This window comes from Conger conger, chromosome 18 (assembly GCF_963514075.1).
Source record: "Conger conger chromosome 18, fConCon1.1, whole genome shotgun sequence".
NCBI classification, from domain to species: domain Eukaryota; kingdom Metazoa; phylum Chordata; class Actinopteri; order Anguilliformes; family Congridae; genus Conger; species Conger conger.
Window position 1 is genome coordinate 4,071,300 of NC_083777.1, and position 20,315 is coordinate 4,091,614.

General features: G+C 45.3%; 2 protein-coding genes across 3 annotated transcripts; one reads left to right on the top strand and one right to left on the bottom strand.

Moving 5' to 3' along the window:
* Positions 1 to 248: 248 nt before the first annotated feature.
* LOC133118216 (presenilin-2-like) lies at positions 249 to 8,601 on the bottom strand. Its single transcript, XM_061228027.1, has 11 exons — positions 8,476 to 8,601; positions 7,939 to 8,107; positions 7,127 to 7,317; positions 6,624 to 6,765; positions 5,089 to 5,156; positions 4,514 to 4,734; positions 4,115 to 4,213; positions 3,325 to 3,396; positions 2,966 to 3,070; positions 1,525 to 1,640; positions 249 to 1,329 (listed from the first exon to the last, which is right to left on the bottom strand). The coding sequence occupies exons 2-11, from the start codon at positions 8,068 to 8,070 to the stop codon at positions 1,174 to 1,176; spliced, it is 1,302 nt and encodes a 433-aa protein (XP_061084011.1). The 5' UTR covers positions 8,071 to 8,107; positions 8,476 to 8,601; the 3' UTR covers positions 249 to 1,173.
* memo1 (mediator of cell motility 1) lies at positions 7,960 to 19,666 on the top strand. Of its 2 annotated transcripts, none has more exons than XM_061228029.1 (9): positions 7,960 to 8,142; positions 13,986 to 14,067; positions 14,910 to 14,978; positions 15,264 to 15,376; positions 15,560 to 15,671; positions 16,910 to 17,052; positions 17,796 to 17,872; positions 18,321 to 18,425; positions 19,514 to 19,666. In XM_061228029.1, exons 1-9 carry the CDS (start codon positions 8,139 to 8,141, stop codon positions 19,643 to 19,645), a joined length of 837 nt encoding a protein of 278 aa, XP_061084013.1. In that variant the 5' UTR covers positions 7,960 to 8,138; the 3' UTR covers positions 19,646 to 19,666. The 2 variants fall into 2 exon arrangements, with proteins under 2 accessions (XP_061084013.1, XP_061084012.1); XM_061228028.1 differs by lacking the exon at positions 7,960 to 8,142 and adding an exon at positions 9,672 to 10,047.
* The last annotated feature ends 649 nt before the right edge of the window (positions 19,667 to 20,315 follow it).

Sequence of the window (20,315 nt, forward strand, 5' to 3'; positions counted from 1 at the left end):
GGCCAGCTCTTGTGCTTTTACAGAAATGTTATTAATCTGCATTGTCCTTGTCAAATAAATTAATTTATATGTATACATATAAAATAAAATAAAAATTCAGTCTAAGTATTTGGACTCTGTAGTGCAGCGCATCATATTTTAAATAAAACAATGAATGTGAGGTTGTCTGCCAGAGGGCATTCACCTCCATATCCAAAGCACCTAATGTGTGAATCATTTCTCAACAATACAAAATTGAATCTTCTCCATTTCTTAACTGGCACATACATGTACTTTATTGTATATAACAAAAACATGACCTTATATCTTCACAAATATTCAGCTCTGAGATAAACAAAAAAATGCCATAGATTCAATTTGAGAATATAAAATGCATTTCATTTATCAAATGTGGTTCTAGCTCTGCTTTCCAGGTAGTTTATAGGATCCCATTTACAGTTGTGTTAAAAATATATTTTAAATGTTTTGGTAATATTCTTTCCCAGACTACATCTTTCCTTTCTTTTGTGAAGTACTGAAAAGAATTCTGGCCTTGCAAAGAATCGAATGAGTTAAGTCACACATTCAAACTTCAAAACCCGAAACTACCCAACCTTCAACCATCTTCCTTTTTCCATTCATTACTAGGAAATAAACTACTAAACATGTATTTTTCAAATGTAATGAACACTACACTTTACCAAACAGATTCTTAAAATAGCTGTTCTGGGGTCAGCCCTCACCACGCTATTTTAAACACTGTTTGGTGTAGGGTGGTGGTATCTATGACACCAGGAATAGCTAACACTGGTCCTGGAGTGCCACTAACGGATAACAATTTTTAGGCTTCATGAATTATGTGAACGTGCACTTGGTGGATCATCATTCCTACTTGCTGGAATTACCAGTTGAAGCTAATCTTTGCAATCTTTTTGGGGAAGGAATAAAAAAAAAGACATTTCTGTCACTCCAGGACCAGGGCTGCTTAATTTATCACTGTCTCATGCCATCGCATGCATAACCAAATATAAAACTGGACTCTCGGCTAAAATATTGAAGTATAAAAATACATTGACACTCCTCCATCTCCCCTCCCTTTCGAACAACAGTGGCACAACCGTGCTGGAAAACTAACCACCTCAGTCCTGAGGCTTCTACACGGCATATGTCCATAAACAAAATGGCCGCCAAAAGTTAAATGTAGAGCTGGTGGGCCGCGAGGCTGTCCATGAATGGCCGAACCAGGTTGTCAGTGGAGAAGTAGAAGATGAGGCCAAATGTAATGGAGATGGGCAGAGCAGGTAGTGCCTTCTTGAAAATGGCCAACAAGAGGAGGGTGAGGCACAGACCCTAAAGGGAGACAGTTGCCATTCATTCATTTTCCACCAACACAAACATTTTATAATAGGAACATTTTATAAAATGTTCCTATCCTGCAATGGGTCTAGTATTCATTTGTATCAAAGTGAAGAAGAGTACTTGTTTTCAGCTCTGCCTGTTGCCAGCTGAAATTGATATGCTGAGACATGCCAGTGGGTTACTCACAATGAGAATGGCCACAAAGCAGGCCAGAGTTGTGTTCCAGTCCTCCCCGCCAGCTGCAGCCTTCCCGATCAGCACGCTGTAGAATATGAAGTCCCCGAGTCCAAGCTTCACTCCCCCTGCATCAAACACAACACCTCTTACACAAAACACCTCTTACACACACGCCTCTTACACACAACACCTCTTACACACACGCCTCTTACACACACGCCTCTTACACAAAACACCTCTTACACAAAACACCTATTACACACACGCCTCTTACACACAACACCTCTTACACACACGCCTCTTACACAAAACACCTCTTACACACACACGCCTCTTACACACACACGCCTCTTACACACACGCAACACCTCTTACACAAAACACCTCTTACACACAGAACACCTCTTACACACACGCCTCTTACACACACACCTCTTACACACACACGCCTCTTACGCACAACGCCTCTTACGCACACGCCTCTTACACACACGCCTCTTACACACACACGCCTCTTACACACACACGCCTCTTACACACACGCCTCTTACACACACGCCTCTTACACACACGCCTCTTACACACACACGCCTTACACACACACACCTCTTACACACAACACCTCTTACACACACGCCTCTTACACAAAACACCTCTTACACACACACGCCTCTTACACACACACGCCTCTTACACACACACGCCTCTTACACACAACACCTCTTACACACACGCAACACCTCTTACACAAAACACCTCTTACACACACACCTCTTACACACACACGCCTCTTACGCACAACGCCTCTTACGCACACGCCTCTTACGCACACGCCTCTTACACACACGCCTCTTACACACACACACCTCTTACACACACACACCTCTTACACACACACACCTCTTACACACACGCCTCTTACACACACACGCCTCTTACACACACACGCCTCTTACACACACGCCTCTTACACACACGCCTCTTACACACACGCCTCTTACGCACAACGCCTCTTACGCACAACGCCTCTTACGCACAACGCCTCTTACGCACAACGCCTCTTACTCCAGCTGCAACACTGAAGGCTGAAGACAGTGATCCCAGTTAACCGCATGGTGTCATGGTCAAAGTTCAGCATGAAAATGCACATACTAATGACAGGCAGTGTAACACGTATTGCATTATGAAAGCCACACTGACAATCAAAAGAAGGAAAATGTGTCAGAAGGCGGTATGTCATGGAGAAGCATGTGAATTGAAATGTGGAATAGACCTGTTGTGACTGCCAGCCACTATGGGCTGCCCCTAAATCCACCAAAACCTTTAAGAGATTCAACTGTGTTGAATGAGAGAGGGTTTCTACACTTTGGGTCTTGTGTGGTCACTCAGAAGAGTGGAAGATCACCCCGAGTCAAAATGCGAAAAGAAGACCAATGCCAGCTTCACTCACTCTCCTCGTCCTCTTGCTCCTCCTCCTCAGTGTATGTCCTGCGCCTCCCTGTGGTCTCCTGGCTCCTCTCACCGTCCGCAAGACTGACCTGCTGGAGGTCTTCATCTGAGACACAAAGATAACACGTCCTGGCACTGACCCAAATCTCAGAGCTTTTTACAGTGGAACAGGCCGAACCTCCAAGTCACATGAGCTGAGGTGCTAATTCATCATGGGCTCACCACATTTTGGAAGCTGAAGTCTACAAAAATGCTGAAGTCACAAAGCAGCTTTCACTTCAGCTTGGTATTGAATGTGGCACCACTCCACTTTGTGGCTAGACTGAGTGAGTTTGACACGGGCGGGGAGTTGAGACTGACCTGTATCTTCATGAAGAGGCTCTGCTGCAGGAGTGGATGCCTTGGCCATCCCTACCATCCAGATCATGGCAGCTGAAGAGGAAAATGGAGGAATGACAGGGGATGTCACCTTGGTTCCCTCTACACATCAGCTTTAGTACAACATTTTTACTCTGCTCAATCTTCAAAATGCATTCATTTGCATCAACCTCCACTGTCCAGACTCTCTTAACACAGACAGCCACACCCAACCCATCATTACTTCCTTCTAAACTCAAACTTTTCGCAATAATATACACTCAGGCAGCGAAACCAAAACCCCAGAGAGATCTATACAATAAAACAACAAGCTTTAATATCGTCTTCATGCAAACAGCCAAAACTGTATTGCTAAAGCAGTGGCTCCCAACCCTGTTCCTGGAGATCTACCGTCCTGTAAGTTTTCACTCCAACCCCAATTTGGCACACCAGAGTTCTAATTAGTAGCTCAACGAGATCTCTAGCTGTTAAACGAGGTGTGCTTCGTCAGGGTTGAAGTGCAAACTTACCGAACGGTAGATATCCAGGAACACGTTTGGGAACCGCTGTGCTAAAGAAACGGCGCAAGAAGTCCAGTGAAGTGCAGATGTGTGGTGAGCATTCTGTCACAAAATGGCCGCCGCTGCATCACCCAGGTGGGCGCTGCATATTGATGGCGGTTCCGGTGAGTTCCGCCTCATCACGGTAAAGAACTTTGAGTGCGATATGAATCTATCTATATATCTATCTGCGTGTGTGAGTGAGTGTCTTCATTCCCTCAGGACATACGTACAGGAGTATATGAGAGCGGGGAAGATGGGCTCGTTGCGCTCCTGTGCCAGCTCCACCAGCATCCTCAGCGGGCCCTTAGGACACAGCACCGCTATCAGATCTGAAATAAAACCATGCCTATTAACGTCAGAAAGACAGACACACCCGTCTATAAACTGCAAGCAACAATGCAAGCGATGCAAACCAGCAGTAAGCTATGTACGCGGTTTCCAACACAGCCTAGTATTTGTTCAGATCAGTTTGCATGATAGCCCTCTCTGCATGTTAGGTTTCTTAAGTTCGGGGTCTGCTCCACTCCCCCATCGCCCCAAACTGCAGGGACTGTACTTTAGCTTTAGCTCTCAGACTGATGTGGCAGAGGCAAGGAGGCTTAACAAGAACGGCGGGGGCAGACTTTTACCATACACGGAGATGGCCCCCAAGATGAACCAGGCCGACCACTCGGGCAGGTACTTGACGAAGATCAGCGCCATGAGGGCACTGATGATGATGAGGTAGGCCTGCTGGAGCTGAAGAGGACCTTTCCAGTGGATACACACCATGCCCACCACTCCGAAGTTCCAGACCATCACCACCAACGTGGGGTAATCCATCGCCACATTATAGGTCTTGAACACCTCCCTGGAGGGGGGGGGGGGGGGTGGAGAAATTAGGATCTGAAATTATGCAGTGACAAAGACATAACTCTGTACTCTGTTATCAAACAATTCACATATGGTTAGTGCAGATACTCTGCTTTTGAAAGCTACTTTTATTGATTTCACCATGTAGAAATGACTTTTTTTATTCATAATATAATAATTATTATTCAGGACCTCATCCAAAACAGGCTATTCAACCCTGAAGTTAAATTCACCCAAAAGAGAAAATGTGTTGGGTTAGCTCTTATTCAAGATGAAACCTTATCCAAGAGCTAACCCAACGCATGGTTGGAAACGCATACATAGCTGGAAGCACTCAGTGGACAAAACTCACCCCAGATACATGACGCTAAAGCAGAAAAGCAGAATCAGAGATGAGAGAATCAGCCACCCATGAATAAACTGCATTCAAAAGAAAAAAGCAACAAAACTCAGACTAATATGAATTTGATGCTATTCTTTCATTTTTAAACTTTGACAAACAGTAAAACCACTGATACTAAGTTTGGTCAGATTCCTTTCAAGACGTAAATGGTAAATGGTAAATAGACTGCATTTACAGTCAGGTCCAGAATTATTGGCACCCTTGATGAAAATTAGCAAAAAAGACTGTAGAAAACAAATAGTACCATTTCTCAAATATATTGTAATTTTCCAACATGTGGAAAATATTTTACTTTATTAATGATTAAATGGAATCGACCAAAATTACACATTTTTCAAATTATGGTTTCACAATTACTGGCACCCCTGTTTTTAGTACTTGGTGCAGCCTCCCCTGGCAAGGATAATGGCACTGAGCCTATTTCTATAATGTTTAATAAGGTTGGAGAACACATTTGGAGGGATCCTGGACCATTCCTCCATGCAGAACCTTTCAAGATCCTTCATATCCTTAGGTTTGCGCTTATGGACTGCCCTCTTCAATTCAGACCACATGTTTTCCATAGGGTTTAAGTCCAGAGACTGAGATGGCCATTGCAAAACATTGATTTTGTTTTTACAGAATTTCTGTGTTGATTTTGAAGTACGTTTGGAGTCATTGTCTTGTTGGAAGGTCCACCTACGGCCAAGCCTGGCATTGGCAACCAGGTTTCCTGGCAAGTTTGCAACTGTTCCAGATGTTTTTGATTATTGCCCTAACAGTGGTTGGTAGTATGTTTAACCGTGTGTAGGTCAACAACCATCTGTCTCTTTTGATTTGACAGTTCTTTGACTTTCCCCATGGTGATGGATGACAAAGGGATTTCACATGTGTGTTACCTCATTTTTATACAAGGAAACAGGAAGTGATGGAAGGCCGCAATACAGTTCCTTAAAACTCAGATTAACTTAAATAAGTAGAATTTTACTGCAGATTTAACTTTGTTTGGTTTTATTTAAAATAATCTTTAAGGGTGCCAATAATTTTGACACCTACATTTTTCATAAAAAATTGTATTACTCAATAAAAAGAAAAGAAAAATTATAATAATTGTATTAGGATAAAAGTATATCGTTTTCCCATATGTTCGGACATAAAATATAGCTCATTATCTGTCTTGTTTATTTTATACAGCCTTTTTTGCTCATACTCAAGGGTCATCAAGGGTGCCAACAATTCTGGACCTGACTGTATATAGCTATTTTTATCTGAAGCGCTTTACAATTGATGCTCAGCCCATTGGGCGCAATCTTAGGTTAGGTGCTCAGGGACACTTCGACACACCCAGGGCGGGTGATCGAACCGGCAACCCTCCAACTGCAAAAATGACTGCTAAAGATGTCCTCCCCTCTGATGGTGTTGTATTTGCTCTATGGAACAACAATAGCACGAACAGAAGTTAGGTATAGGTTACTTCTGATTCAGAGAGATCAGGGCACTCTTACCTTGTAACAACGGTACTTGTAGAGCAGCACAAGGAATATGGTCATCACAACAATGACACTGATGAGAATCAGGGTGTTTAAAACAGAATTGAGCAACCGCTCGCCAACCGACGCTGTGTCCTCTGTGAAGGGCGTGTAAATCCTGTGAACAGAAGACTGATGTCACTGCAGTCGCCCTTTTGAGATGGAATATTGCATTACATTACATTATTGGCATTTGGCAGACGCTCTTATCCAGAACGACGTACAGTTGATTAGACTAAGCAGGAGATAATCCTCCCCTGGAGCAAAGCAGGGTAAAGGGCCTTGCTCAAGGGCCCAGCGGCCGTGCGGATCTTATTATGGCTACACCGGGATTGGAACCACCAACCTTCCGTGTCCCAGTCATTTACCTTAACCACTACGCTACAGGCCGCCAATATTGCATATTGTATGCCCCACAGTAAAACGAAAAGGTGATGTAACGTTTCCGGTTTATTTTATCGGGGTAGGGGTGTACGTACAGTTGTTGCCCATCTTTCTCGGTGTAGAAGCCGACCGACTTGATTGTCGCCACGACGACGATCATGCAGAGCGTGACGGGCACGAAGAGCATGATGACGTGTTTGGCGCCGTACTTAAACGTGAGCTCCTCGTCCTCCTGGTCCTCTGCAGACCGCGGCTCCAGGGTCCGTTCCGCCCGCTCAGGTAGACCCTGGTCAACAGCCACGTGCGTGTCAGTGCGGCCGGGGCAAGACCACAAACACTCCACCTCCCACATTTAGGGGCAGGCACACACGGGTGAAAAGGGTGTTTTCGGCTGGATAGCCACATTTTTTGATATTATCAAAATTTTGCTTCTACAAGTCATTTAGGTTCATAAAATATATGAACCAATAATCAGAGTCATTTAGATGTTTTTACACCAGCCGTGTCATGTAAACCAAGCAACAACAAAAAAATTAACGGGCATTTTCTAAATGACATTATTAATTAAATGATTTTTGTTGACGTATTTCGTTGAAAATTTTATAGAAAAATAAATCAGAATTTTCTGGCAAAACAAAAAAGTTTTAAAACCCCTGTCTATTTCCCCAGCTATTCAGACATACATCTTTTTTAATTATCCATGCACTAATTTGAATATGTTCCCAAAGTAAGAAAAAAGCATTGTGTCCATATTCAAAATATAAAATTCAATTTTGATTGGAGGAAAGGTCCCCCCCCCCCCTCCCCCTCCCCCTCTTCACCTGTGGTACCTCCCCTTAAACAGGACAAAACATTCGGTGATATCAACTATTGCCACACCCTATAAACAGGCCAACTTAAAACCTACCCCTCTGACATCTGTGTCCACTGGCCGAGGGCGTAGAGAGTCATCGCTGTAAAATGAGTTGGATGGACTTTGTGATGATACCAAGGCCGTCTGCTCATTGGGCAACTCTCCTTCGCTTTCAGAGGTACTCATGAATGGAGGTTCACATATAGTACCGCCACTGGCTTAGCTAACATGGATGGAGATGAAAGACAAAAAGGATGCGTGAGTAAATCATTTCAACATTTGATAAATTGGCGTGCTACTGTACATCAACTTTGGCTTAACAAATAGTAACGTAATAAATTACAATTAGCCTCACTACATGATGTGGAACCGATACCGAAAGCCAGTGCCCTGTGCACGCCACCAACCGAGTCGTCAGATCCAACAAGCCTAGACACCTAACTAGGTAGAACCGCGAGCCAAGTTAAAATTCTTACTAGCTAGATTGCTAGCTAACTATCAACCTCGTTGTTAACTCAGTATGTGGAAACACGGTACTAATATATTAGAGCAATTGTATTTGAGAAGCGTAAGAAGGAACGTTTAACCTACAGTTTTTGCATCGATGAACACTATTGATTATGTGATTCCGGTTGTACACAAACAACGGTGCCGACAGCTAGCTAACCACAGCGACCAGGAAGCGTATCTTCGGGTAAATGGTTTGGGCATTATCACGTGACAAGCACACAAATAAACAGCGTGTCACGTGACACTCCATAAACCACGTGGAACATCTCTGGTAAAACCAGAGATTTTACCCGAAATTTTGTAGTAGGAATTTGTGGCATAGTGTCCGTTGAACGTATGGGGGTGCACATCACTAGTCGTGGTGGAATAGTGCGTGCTGGGTTTTTCCAGTTACCTTTTATAAAGTACGGTGGTTCACTCGGTGGTGGTACGGTGGTTCACTCGAGCGCAGTAAAAGCTTTGGGATACACTAGTCTGCGGCTGTAGTTGGTGCTTATACAAATGTAAGGTCAAGATTTGATTGAGCTAATGAAATTAAAAACGGATTAAGTCCTTAGGCACCACTGTAGGAGTCTTTCAACTAGGTTTCACATGCATTACCACCATTTCATCCTATCTACAGCATCAATTCTCCGAATAATCAGTCAAAACATGTTCATGTATTGTTTTTGGATTAATACTAAAACCAAAACCTTCTGAGGTAAAATTGGACATCCCTGAAAAATAGCTTTTCAGCACGTAGGCTAATCATTTTCTCATTTTCTCACTCATGAGAGAATAATTTGTGTGGATGGATGAAAGTGAACTGATAAAAGATTTTAGAGAGGATAGGTCAGTATGAGTTTCCATTAAACATTTAAAAATAAAATGGTACATTTAATTTAATAATAAACTATAAACTAATCAATATAGAAATTACATTTGAAGATGCGTCCATGAAATTAAACATCAAGGATTATTATGTCGTCTAATTTTCAACACGTTGACGTCACATTAACCTTTACGACAGATCTTCCCTTTGAGCATAGTGACAGAATCCGCCAATCCTGGCGCTGCGTGCATGTCATTCAAGCCATTCGGTGTCAGCCACACCCACAATCGTTTCTCCACGAACCATATCCCGTTTAACTGCAGATATCAGCCAATCCAGTTTATTTTACGCAACTATATTAAGCCCTATAGCCACGCCTTTTACCTGCCTAAAATATTAACCAATGAGAAGAATCCCATAAATTGTGAGCCAATAGAAGTTAGTTCTTATTTCCATGGCACGGTAGTCGAGTTATGCCAAACCACTACCGGCTATCAGTACCTTTCTGTGAAGAAAACTGGTCTGAGCTTTTGTTCTGCTCTTCAATTAAAATCAATCAATCGGTTATTTTTTTTGTTCCACAGACTATATTTTGGGAAATTATATTTCCAGTAGTTTAATTGCCGTTTAACATTTAAAACACACACACATCTTTCACTCTTGTTAGTCATAAACTAGCAGGCTAGCTAGCTAGCTAGCATTTTTTCCCTCTTTTCGTCCGTGTTTCTACTTTTTCCTGATAAGGTTTTATCAGACCAAGATAGGCGGCTCGGGCACTAAGATGTCGAACCGAGTGGTGTGCAGAGAAGCAAGTCATGCCGGCAGCTGGTACACCGCCTCAGGTAGAACCGGGGTACATTCTTGGGGCCATAGATCAGGATATATGGCCATGGGGTGGAGGGCAGCAATCAGCTGGGGGGTTGTAAACACTGCAAGAGGATTTTGAAGACCCAAATAGACAGGCCGAGGTTTACAGAACGTATAGCTATAGTATAAACATAAAGTAGCTAGAGCTAAGCACGTGTAAGTAAATATCAGCCAAGTAAGTTAGACCATGTAGCTACACATAGCGAACAAATGAAATTAAAACGGCAAAACCTTGCGTGTTGCAGTGGCATTTCTAGGCTATGTGGCTGTTATTTCTTTGGGTTTGGATTTCTTTGGGCCGCCTCCAGTGTTCATCCCACAAAATAAGGCTTAGCTAGATAACGTTAACCTAACAATCGAAGCCGGAAAACGCATTCCTAATTTAGCTTGTGGAGATGCTTGCTATTTGGGTAACCAAGATTGTCAAATTTTCTACACCGAAAACCGTCATTAATGTTAGCTTACGTTAAGCGACTGACGTTAACGTCATTGCTAAATTGGCTACAGCTGTATAAACGTTAGCCAACTTAGTAACTAGCTAACTTAGGATCTTGTTGAAATCCATGTACGATTCAGTACAACTTATTCATCATTCTTGTTTCCAGGCCGGTTGAGTGATGATTGTTTCAATGCCCAATCAAATGACTCATTTACTGTTTTGACTGTTTGACAGGGCCTTGCGTTTCCCTTAATGTCAACATACAGTGTCATAACATTACATTCTAGTAGCTAGCTAGATTAGAGACCAGTCCGCTAACTTTGCTAACGTAGCCAGCTAGCTATAGCTAATCGCATTGAACGTTGCCTAGTCTAACGTTATTTATTATAGTCTGGATCAGTTAACCTAACCAATCAATGGTTATGGTTGATGGTTATATGATGGTGCTAGCTAACAAGATGTCATTACATTGCGCTTCTTAAATTTAAGGTTTAACGTTAGCTCTGGATTCAACTGAATTGGTTTCAACCTATTAGACAAAGGAGCAGTTTTCTTGGAAGCAGTTTTGTCTGGTTCTCATTTCATGATGAACATTAGCTACACACCTTGCTGGGGTGCCTAGCTATTTTAACGAGGTTTACAGAATGACCTCCGACAGAATACTAACGTTCTTTGTCAGTGTCGATGCCACATCCTTAAAGGTTACATACTATACACGTTCCAGTGTTTTATTTTAGGCCCTGTTATCAATAAGTGGTTTTAAGTCGTAAAAAAAAAATCTCCAGCGCCTCCTATGGGCTTTACAAAGAACAGTCTGTTTTCCTGACTGTGTCTTTAAGGCTCATTTGATATCAGTCAAACTCTGTTCTGATTGGCTGGCTCCATCGAACTGAATTCCGTCTGTGCCCAGCGTTTCGATTTGTTTTTTTTGCTACAAGCTGGGCCAATGCTGAAGCAAACGAGCGTATCGTTATGATGTCATAACTTAACGGTCAAAACGGCTCGTTTAAATGCACATTTCCTTCATACGGATTGGGAACTGTGCATTTTGATACTTTCACTGTGTTTTTATGGCACCTTCAACTCCACAGAATAATCCACACAGTAAGGCAACTGTCATTTTCCAAAATATGGGACCTTTAAGTATTAGAAAATGTGTTAGTTTGTCCGTTGAGCAGTTGGTGTTGTGCAGTTATTTGAAAATGGATTTTGTAGGTTGTCCCGTGTATAAGGCTACATCAGTTTCACAGTTGACAGGTTAATCTGTTTATGTAGTTTTATTCTCCTGCCAGCCATTTTCAGGTTAGCTCAGTGGTTAAAGTTTCTTGCTGAGGGAAGTTTGGAGATGGAAGAGGCTTCTTTGGAACAGAGTTTCTCTGTAGAGTTTTCCGTAGAGCGGTCTGATGGCACCTTTAATTACCGGGATCGATGTGCAGGCTAATGGATACCCCTCCCCCAATCCACCCCACCCACCCAACATTACTGCGCTATACTAGATGGATAATTCAAGAGGAAAACAGTCTTCACAGGCAATGCAAAGTTATTCATACAGACATAGGTCACCACTTAATCATGCAGAGAGCTCTCCAAACAAAACCAAGACATACAGTTGTATCAACCGACCCCACAGCACATAACATAAATTGTACACACAGGAGACACAGACAGAAGGTCCAGAGAAAGAGTCTGGCTGCTGGAGGGAGTTGGTGGGACAATGTCAGGGGGCAGGGGTGTCCCTGAAGGGGGGGGGGGGGGGGGGTCAGTGTCCAGTGTGCCGCTTTAGCATGCAGAGCCGATGACCAGGCTGCCCTGAGATAAACAGTGGGAGGGAGCTGGGAAGGCTGGGTTCTTGGGTTTAGTGATTGACGTTAGGCGTGGGCGAGTGATGTCAGCAAGGATAGCAGCAGTCGAACGGGATCGAACGCCGTAGGCGCAGAGAACCATGTTGTTCTCTGGATAACTCGTCTGAACGGATTAGAGATCTCCGAGGCTTGTGTGCACCGCTGCATCACCGCCGTCGTCCTGGAAAGGTCACGCAGCAGAACGCTCTCCAAGATTCAGATAACATCACGTGACGGGGGAGGGGCACCTTCGAGTGCAGCAGTCGCTTTGAGGGTAATTCTGTGAAAAATCTACCCGAGGACCGCTGTCCTTATACCCAGCTTTAATACCAAACATATGATTCTCCAAAATTTCCACTGGTGAGTCATTTTTTGGGTGCGGCCTCCCTCTATTAAAGAGTCAATATCTCTACAATGACAAATCCAATAAGGCTAATATTTAGCCTGTTCTCTATTGAATATATAAAGAACATTTACACAAACTTTAAGTAAAATTAGGGTGGTCGCCCCCCACACCTCTGGTTGAGATTTCACTGAATGACCCATGGACAAAAAGCAATGTGAATTGCAGGCCCTGCGTCCCAGATCGCCCATGCCTGGCCCCTGAGCAGGATGGGCGTGGAGCTGCAGTGATATAGGCTGAGCTGTCCGGGAGCCATCCCAGATCGCCCATGCCTGGCCCCTGAGCAGGATGACCGTGGAGCTGCAGTGATATAGGCCGAGCTGTCCGGGAGCTGTCCGTTTGATTCACCCATGGATCAGTCTCCTCCCTGGCACCTAGAGAGGTCTCCTGGAGGAAGTGTTCTAACATGCTCCTGGTAGGGGTGTGAATGTCAGGTTCACAGCCGTTGAAGTAAAGTAAATCACCCCACCTCCGCCCCCAACCATCAACATGTTCTCAGGTCTACCATCTCCTTCAGTGGAAATTACATTTCTCAAGTTTACTCCGAAGTGTGAGAAGAAAAAAAACAAAAAAAACGCACATGGCTCTGAAACTGCTCACTGCCAATTCCCCCGAGGATGTGTGTGAAACTACGCTGTACTACGCTGTATGTGTGTGTACTGTGCAAGGCTTCAGCTTCAGCGTCGTCATGACAACATGATTGAACGTTCTCATCTCAGTCGTCTTTTTGCATTAAGTGCGATCGTCTCACCAACTCACCATAATATAAATAAAATGGAAGGCCACACATTTGTTTGTTTCACCGGACAAATTAACCAGCTGGTTAATGTTAGCGTAGTGTAGGGCAGAATGAGATGTTCTCATTTGATGCAATGATGTTTTCGATTCCATGTCTTCAGCAAATGACTCCACTTCTTTAATGTGCTCCATTATTGTTTCTGTGTTTATACGTTTTATGAGCTACAGCACAGACGAGCAACGGTGGGAATGCGATGCAGACTGTATATCCGCCTTCAGGCAGTTAACGCTTAAATGTAGTTGGCAATAATTTCTACAGCTTTAGAAAGTCTGTGCTTGTGTTCAGCCTCCCACAATGACCGAGAACATTCTGGAAATGGGAACCTCTCAACTGCCAGTTTCAACCGCCAGTGCCGAAGTGGGAAGAAAGGGGAGAAATGTTATTTTCAGTCGTGAATGTGCGGTCATCCCCCTCTTTATTCTCTCCCTCAGGATCCCAGCTGAACACGCAGTTGGAAGGCTGGCTGTCTCAGGCCCAGTCCACAAAAGGACCGGCCAGAGCCATCATAGCACCGTGAGTGTCAATTCTGGAGAGGCTGTAATATTAAAGGGACGGTTCACCCAAAAATAAAGTACATTTCCTCTTACCCAGAGTGCTATCTATCCATCCATCCAGACATTGGACTCATTTTCTAGATTTCGCTACTCTATTAGACGCAGTTCTATATAATGGAACTCAATGTACCACTACTTTTCTGGTAATCAATGCGCTGACAATTTACGTTTAAAAATATATATAATCTTATATCTTTAGAAATCTTATATCTAGAAGATTTGTCACATCTCAGCAAAACCATTGGATGGATAGATAGTACTCTGGGTAAGTGGAAACATTCTTTACTTTTACTTTTTGGGTGAACGGCAGCTGAACACAGCTCTCATTCAAGTCACACCTGCCGTCCTGTTGCTGCTCTGACGGCTGCTGAGATACGGACAGTGCTGGTCACTGGTGTACCTGCTGCCCTGTCCCGTACCTGCTGCCCTGTCCCTGCTGCCCTGTCCCTGCTGCCCTGTCCCTGCTGCCCTGTCCCTGCTGCCCTGTCCCGGCTGCCCTGTCCCGTACCTGCTGCCCTGTATCTGCTGTCCTGTCCTGTATCTGCTGTCCTGTATCTGTACCTGCTGTCCCTGCTGCCCTGTCTCTGTACCTGCTGCCCTGTACCTGCTGCCCTGTATCTGCTGCCCTGTATCTGCTGCCCTGTACCTGCTGTCCCTGCTGCCCTGTATCTGTACCTGCTGCCCTGTATCTGCTGTCCTGTCCTGTATCTGCTGTCCTGTCCCGTACCTGCTGTCCCGTACCTGCTGTCCTGTCCTGTACCTGCTCTCCTGTACCTGCTCTGACGGGTGCTTGTTTTGCAGGCATGCTGGGTACACTTACTGTGGGGCGTGTGCGGCTCATGCCTACAAACAAGTGGACCCTTCCATCACGTGAGTAGCTTCACCGTGTCGCCTGAATGAGTGGTTCCCAAACTCGGTCCTACAGGACCCCTGTCTATATGCGTGCCACATAGAATAAAACTCCCATGTTTTTATTGTGCTATATTGCAAACAATTGCATGGAAAGTGGTCACATTTTCTGATCAAATGTTAGACTGATGTTAATCAATGGACTCCTAATTAGATCGCTGAACACATGCGTTTAATTTCTCATTTTTCAACACAATGCAGGTTTGATTTGTTTTTTAAATATGTATCATCGTTTATCGCCCACAGACGGAGGGTGTTCATCCTTGGCCCCTCCCATCACATCCCGCTGTCCCGCTGCGCCCTCTCGCCCGCCGAGGTCTACAGAACGCCGCTCTACGACCTGAGAATCGACCAGAAGGGTGAGACCCCAACCCCGCACCCCTGCCCCGCCTCAGATCTCACCCATTGTACCTGTGATGCATCCATAGCAGTGAAGTGTTCGTGCCGGTATATGCTCCAACATTTGCAGCATCGGTTCTGTGTAGATTAAGTTATTCTCCAGGGGGTGTGGTCATCTGGGGCTTGTATTCTTCCTTTGGCAGTTTACGCTGACCTCTGGAAAACGGGGATGTTTGAGCGCATGAGTCTGCAGACGGATGAAGACGAGCACAGCATCGAGATGCACCTGCCTTACACCGCAAAAGCCATGGAGAGGTAGCGCTGCCTTCCTGTCCGAACGTTTTGTCTTGTAGTTCAGCTTACGAACGAGGGAAAACTTTCCTCCTGGAAGGTGGAATAAGGCATTTTACATTACATTGCATTAATGGCATTTGGCAGACGCTCTTATCCAGAGCTACATGCAGTTGATTAGACTAAGCAGGAGACAATCCTCTCCTGGAGCAATGCAGGGCTAAGGGTCTTGCTTTAGGGCCCAGTGGCTGTGCGGATCTTATTGTGGTTACACTGGGATTTCAACCACCGACCTTGCGTGTCCCAGTGATATACCTTAACCACTACGCTACAGGCCTCCTTCGCCCTCATTTGAATTCTTATATTGTGGTGAGCTTGTCGGGTAGGACAGCATTACCAGAAATCTACTGTAGCCTCGTAACCCTGGTCGACTTCACCAACCACGCCGTATTTGGATGGGCCAATTGCCAGCTCTGACTTCGCCGAGTTAGAGGAAGAGCTTTTACATTTTGGCGAAGAAATACAACCTTACAGAAATACAACCTTACAGAAATACAACCTTACTGGAATATACAGAGGAAGAATTGCGTGAGCGAGAGAGAAAGACACAGAGGACAAGACAGTCGAAGCTAACCGCTTTCTAGCAGCTCTGACAGCTTAGCGTTATGTCCAGAAATCCAAAATATTGACCATTGGGAGAAGGGTATCTTTGACGTGCTGCGGAGACTACACACGACGGCAGCACAACTCTTACACCTCTCCCCAGTCGTTCGCCATGGAGTACCCGTTCAGATAGCCAGTGATAAGCAGTCAGAGCTGCTAGAAAGTTGTTAGCTTCAGCTGCCTTATCCTTCACTGTCAGTCTCTCTCGCTCATGCAATTCTTCCGCTGTAAATTCCGGTAAGGTTGTGTTTCTTCGTAAAAATCGAAAAGCTCTTCCTCTAACTTGCTGAAGTCAGATCTGTCTGTCAAATCACTCAGGCTAGCCAAGTTAGGTTCCGTGACATTTGTATTTCTAAGGGCCGTCCATAAACCAGTCTCTGCGTTCAAGGGTGGAGTTTGAGCGCCCGTTACCTTCTGGGAAACACAGGCTGGACTTTCAAGCCAAACGCGTCCAGTGACGCCGCTTCTGTCCGACCGACCAATCCGCTGTCCAGCCTGTGCGTCCTGCCAGCAGGACAGAGTGGAGCTGCGTTCAGCGCCCGCCTCTCTGGGCCCCTCGGCTTACTCATAATCCTCTCTTCCCCCGTCTCCTCCTGCAGCCAGAAAGACAGCTTCTCCATCGTCCCCGTGCTGGTGGGAGCTCTGAGCGAGTCCAAGGAGCAGGAGTACGGGAAACTGCTCAGCAAGTACCTGGCCGACCCAACAAACCTCTTTGTGATTTCGTCAGACTTCTGCCATTGGGGTGAGTATGAGGGTATCCCCGGACCGTGCCTCACCGCCTCTCGCAGGGAAAGATCCTGCCGCTGATTCCGTGACGATGGCGTTTAATGTCACGGTGAACTCAGTGAAAGGCACTATCTGTTTGAGGAGTGTGCATTTCCTTGCATTTTGTTCAGGGTCCTTCTCTGCGTGTGACATACATGTGCCTTTCGAAGGATCATTAAAGCTGTTGGGCGGCACGATGGTACAGTGGAAAGCACTGTTGTCTCGCAAGATGGAGGCTCTGATTTGATGGATATCATTACATTTATTTTGTGCTTTGTCTTGATGCTCGAAGGGCTTTACAGTTACAAGAGGGAAACTCCTCAACCACCACCAGGGTGTAGCAATGCTAGTACTGAGTGTTGGCCAGCCTGGATCCTCTCTGTGTAGGGTTTGCATGCCCCCCCCCTGTGTCTGTGTGGAGTTTGCGTGTTCCCCCCAGTGTCTGTGTGGAGTTTGCGTGTTCCCCCCCGTGTCTGTGTGGAGTTTGCGTGTTCCCCTCCGTGTCTGTGTGGGTTTCCTCCAGGAGCTCCAGTTTCTCACAGCCAAAACGTGTAGCCCAAGGACTGCAGATTAGCCCCCTAACTCCTGGTGCATTTACTGTATTTTATGTGCATTGCCCCTGTCAAATAATCTAAGTTGCGTAAATTGTTGCCCATCACACTACAATGGTGAATTTCAAGTTATCTTTGTTTTGATGTATTTTTTATTTTTCCTGTGAAGGGCATCGATTCCGTTACACTTACTACGACGAGGCCCAGGGGGAGATCTACAGATCAATTGAGAACCTGGATAAAATGGTATGTTCTGGTTAAGTGCTCGCACGGGTACTGTGTTAATTGTTTAGGACGTGAGAGTTATGCAATATTGATATTGGAGTGTGTTTCTCAGTTTTCAATGGCATGGGGTGTAATTGGGGCTAGGCCTTAGCAGGTTGTCAGAGCTAGCTCTACTTACACAAGCCTCAAGTGCAAATATCACCTCTATACGGTATGCAAGCTAACTGAAATTTGGTATTTGCATAAACCTGTTATGCATTTACCATAGAGAAAGTGAGTTAAAGCAAAGCATCTTCATGCAAAGCCAGCACAGTCTGTAATGTACATCATGTAATCATCTACCCCCCCCCCCACCGAAGGCCGAGCCCTATGCCTGACTGAATCCAGTAATGTCCGTAATGTCCAAAAGTTGGTGCGGGGAGGATTAAAGAATATATTTCAGCCTGGTACTCTTTATTTTTCTTTATAGGGCATGGGCATTATAGAACAGCTGGACCCGATCTCCTTTAGCAACTACCTGAAGAAATATCACAACACTATCTGTGGCCGCCACCCCATCGGAGTGCTGCTCAATGTGAGTATCGCCCTCCGGGGGGACGCCTGCCTCCCTGCGGGGGAATCGCACATAGTGGTGACAACACAAGCACACTGCACAGGGGACAGTTTTGGCGCTGTACGTGTTGCATTAAAATATTAAAAAACAAGAAATGTGTGAATGCACAAACTGTACGCTCTGTTTCTGATACGGAGGTTGTGTGGGCGGCAGTGTAGAACAGCGGGTAAGGAACTGGGCTTGGAACCTAAAAGTTGTTGGTTCGATTCCCAGGTTAAGGGTAGGTTACTACCATCGTGCTCTTGAGCATTGGCTGAATTGCTTCAGTAAATTTCCAGCTGTATACGGTGTGAAGTTATAAAGTTGTGTGCGAGTCAGTCGGGATAAGACTGTCTGCTAGATGCCAGGAATGTAAAGTTTGTATCTGGGAGTGATCAGAAAATGTCCTCAATACAGAGTGAGTCTGTATTCCCATTTTTAATTTTTAATGTGATTGCCTTGAATATACTTCAGTTCTGCTATCGTTTTCTCTCAGGTTTTTTATATTTTGTTGTTAGTGTGCGAGAACTTCATATCTTTCTAGTTTCCTGTGTGTTTTTGACAGACACACCTTGTTTTAGTTTTAAAAGAAGCTAATTAAGACAAAGGTTCACACTTTTCAATTTTTTCCCCAAAAAAAACATTTTTGCAATGGTTTGGGGAAAAGCCCTATCTGCATTGGGCAGAATTTATCCTATGAGGATGAGGACTCTTAAGAACCTGTTGTTCCCACTGCTCGGTAATGCAGGCACTAAAACCATCGGGAAAAACAGCGTCCATTTTAAGCTAAGCTCCCCTGTTGCACCCTCCTTTGTTATTAATCTGTTGTTGCACCTTGAACTATGTAAGCACAAGGTCTGTTTTCCTGGGGGAATATGTCTTGAGGTGTTAAAAAAAGGGAAAAAACTGAATGTTCTGTGTCGGGGGGGATATTTGGAATAAAAAAAAAGGGATATATATTTTATATTAAATGTATAACTGAAGGTTGGATGTGATTGTGAAATGGCGGATGTCAGTAGCGCGGTGTTCGGCGTGTCCGCTCCATAACGCTGCTGCGGTTGTTCCCGTAGGCCGTCGCCGAGCTGAAGAAGACGGGCTTGGACATGGACTTCTCCTTCCTGAACTACGCCCAGTCCAGCCAGTGCCGGACCTGGCAGGACAGCTCCGTGAGCTACGCGGCCGGGGCGCTGACCGTGCACTGAGACCCCCCCGCCCCACGCCCCCCCACCCCCCGCCATCTCAGGAAGCCACCCCCCCCCCCCCCCCCCCCCCCCCCCCCCCGCCTCGCACCCCGACCCGCGACCCCATCGCTAGGAGCGACCGCGACAGCCTGGAGTATGGCCTCCGTGCAGAAACGTCAAAACGCGCTGAAGGAACGCGAGCTCCTCCCTGGGTTCACTGACGGCTGAGGTGCGCCGCTATTAGACGTATTTCCACGGGGGGGACACGCGGGTGTGTGGTTTGGGGCTGTTTTTCTTGCTGGGAACTCGGCGGAGAGGGGTATCCTGGGGGTCCCACGGGGACAAGTACGGCTCTTGTTTTTTCTCGGCGACAAATGCGAAAAGAAAAAAAAAGAAAAATGTGTAAAAAAAAAAAAAAAAAAAAAAAGAAAAACCTGTTCTATCTTCCCAGGTCTGCGCACATGTAACCGCTTTGATGAAAAACAGATGAGTCCTGCTGGATGTAAAAGGAAATGCAAACAAGCTCATTTTTCAGTTACGATATCTGACGAGAATGGCAAAGACGAAGTGAAATGACCGCTGCCGTTTCCGACCGCAAGCCCGTCTGAGCGGACTGCTGAAAGTGTGCAACACCGGCCTCCAGCTGTAGTTTGGTCATTAAAGGGCTTCACACAACCAAGTCTGCTAATGT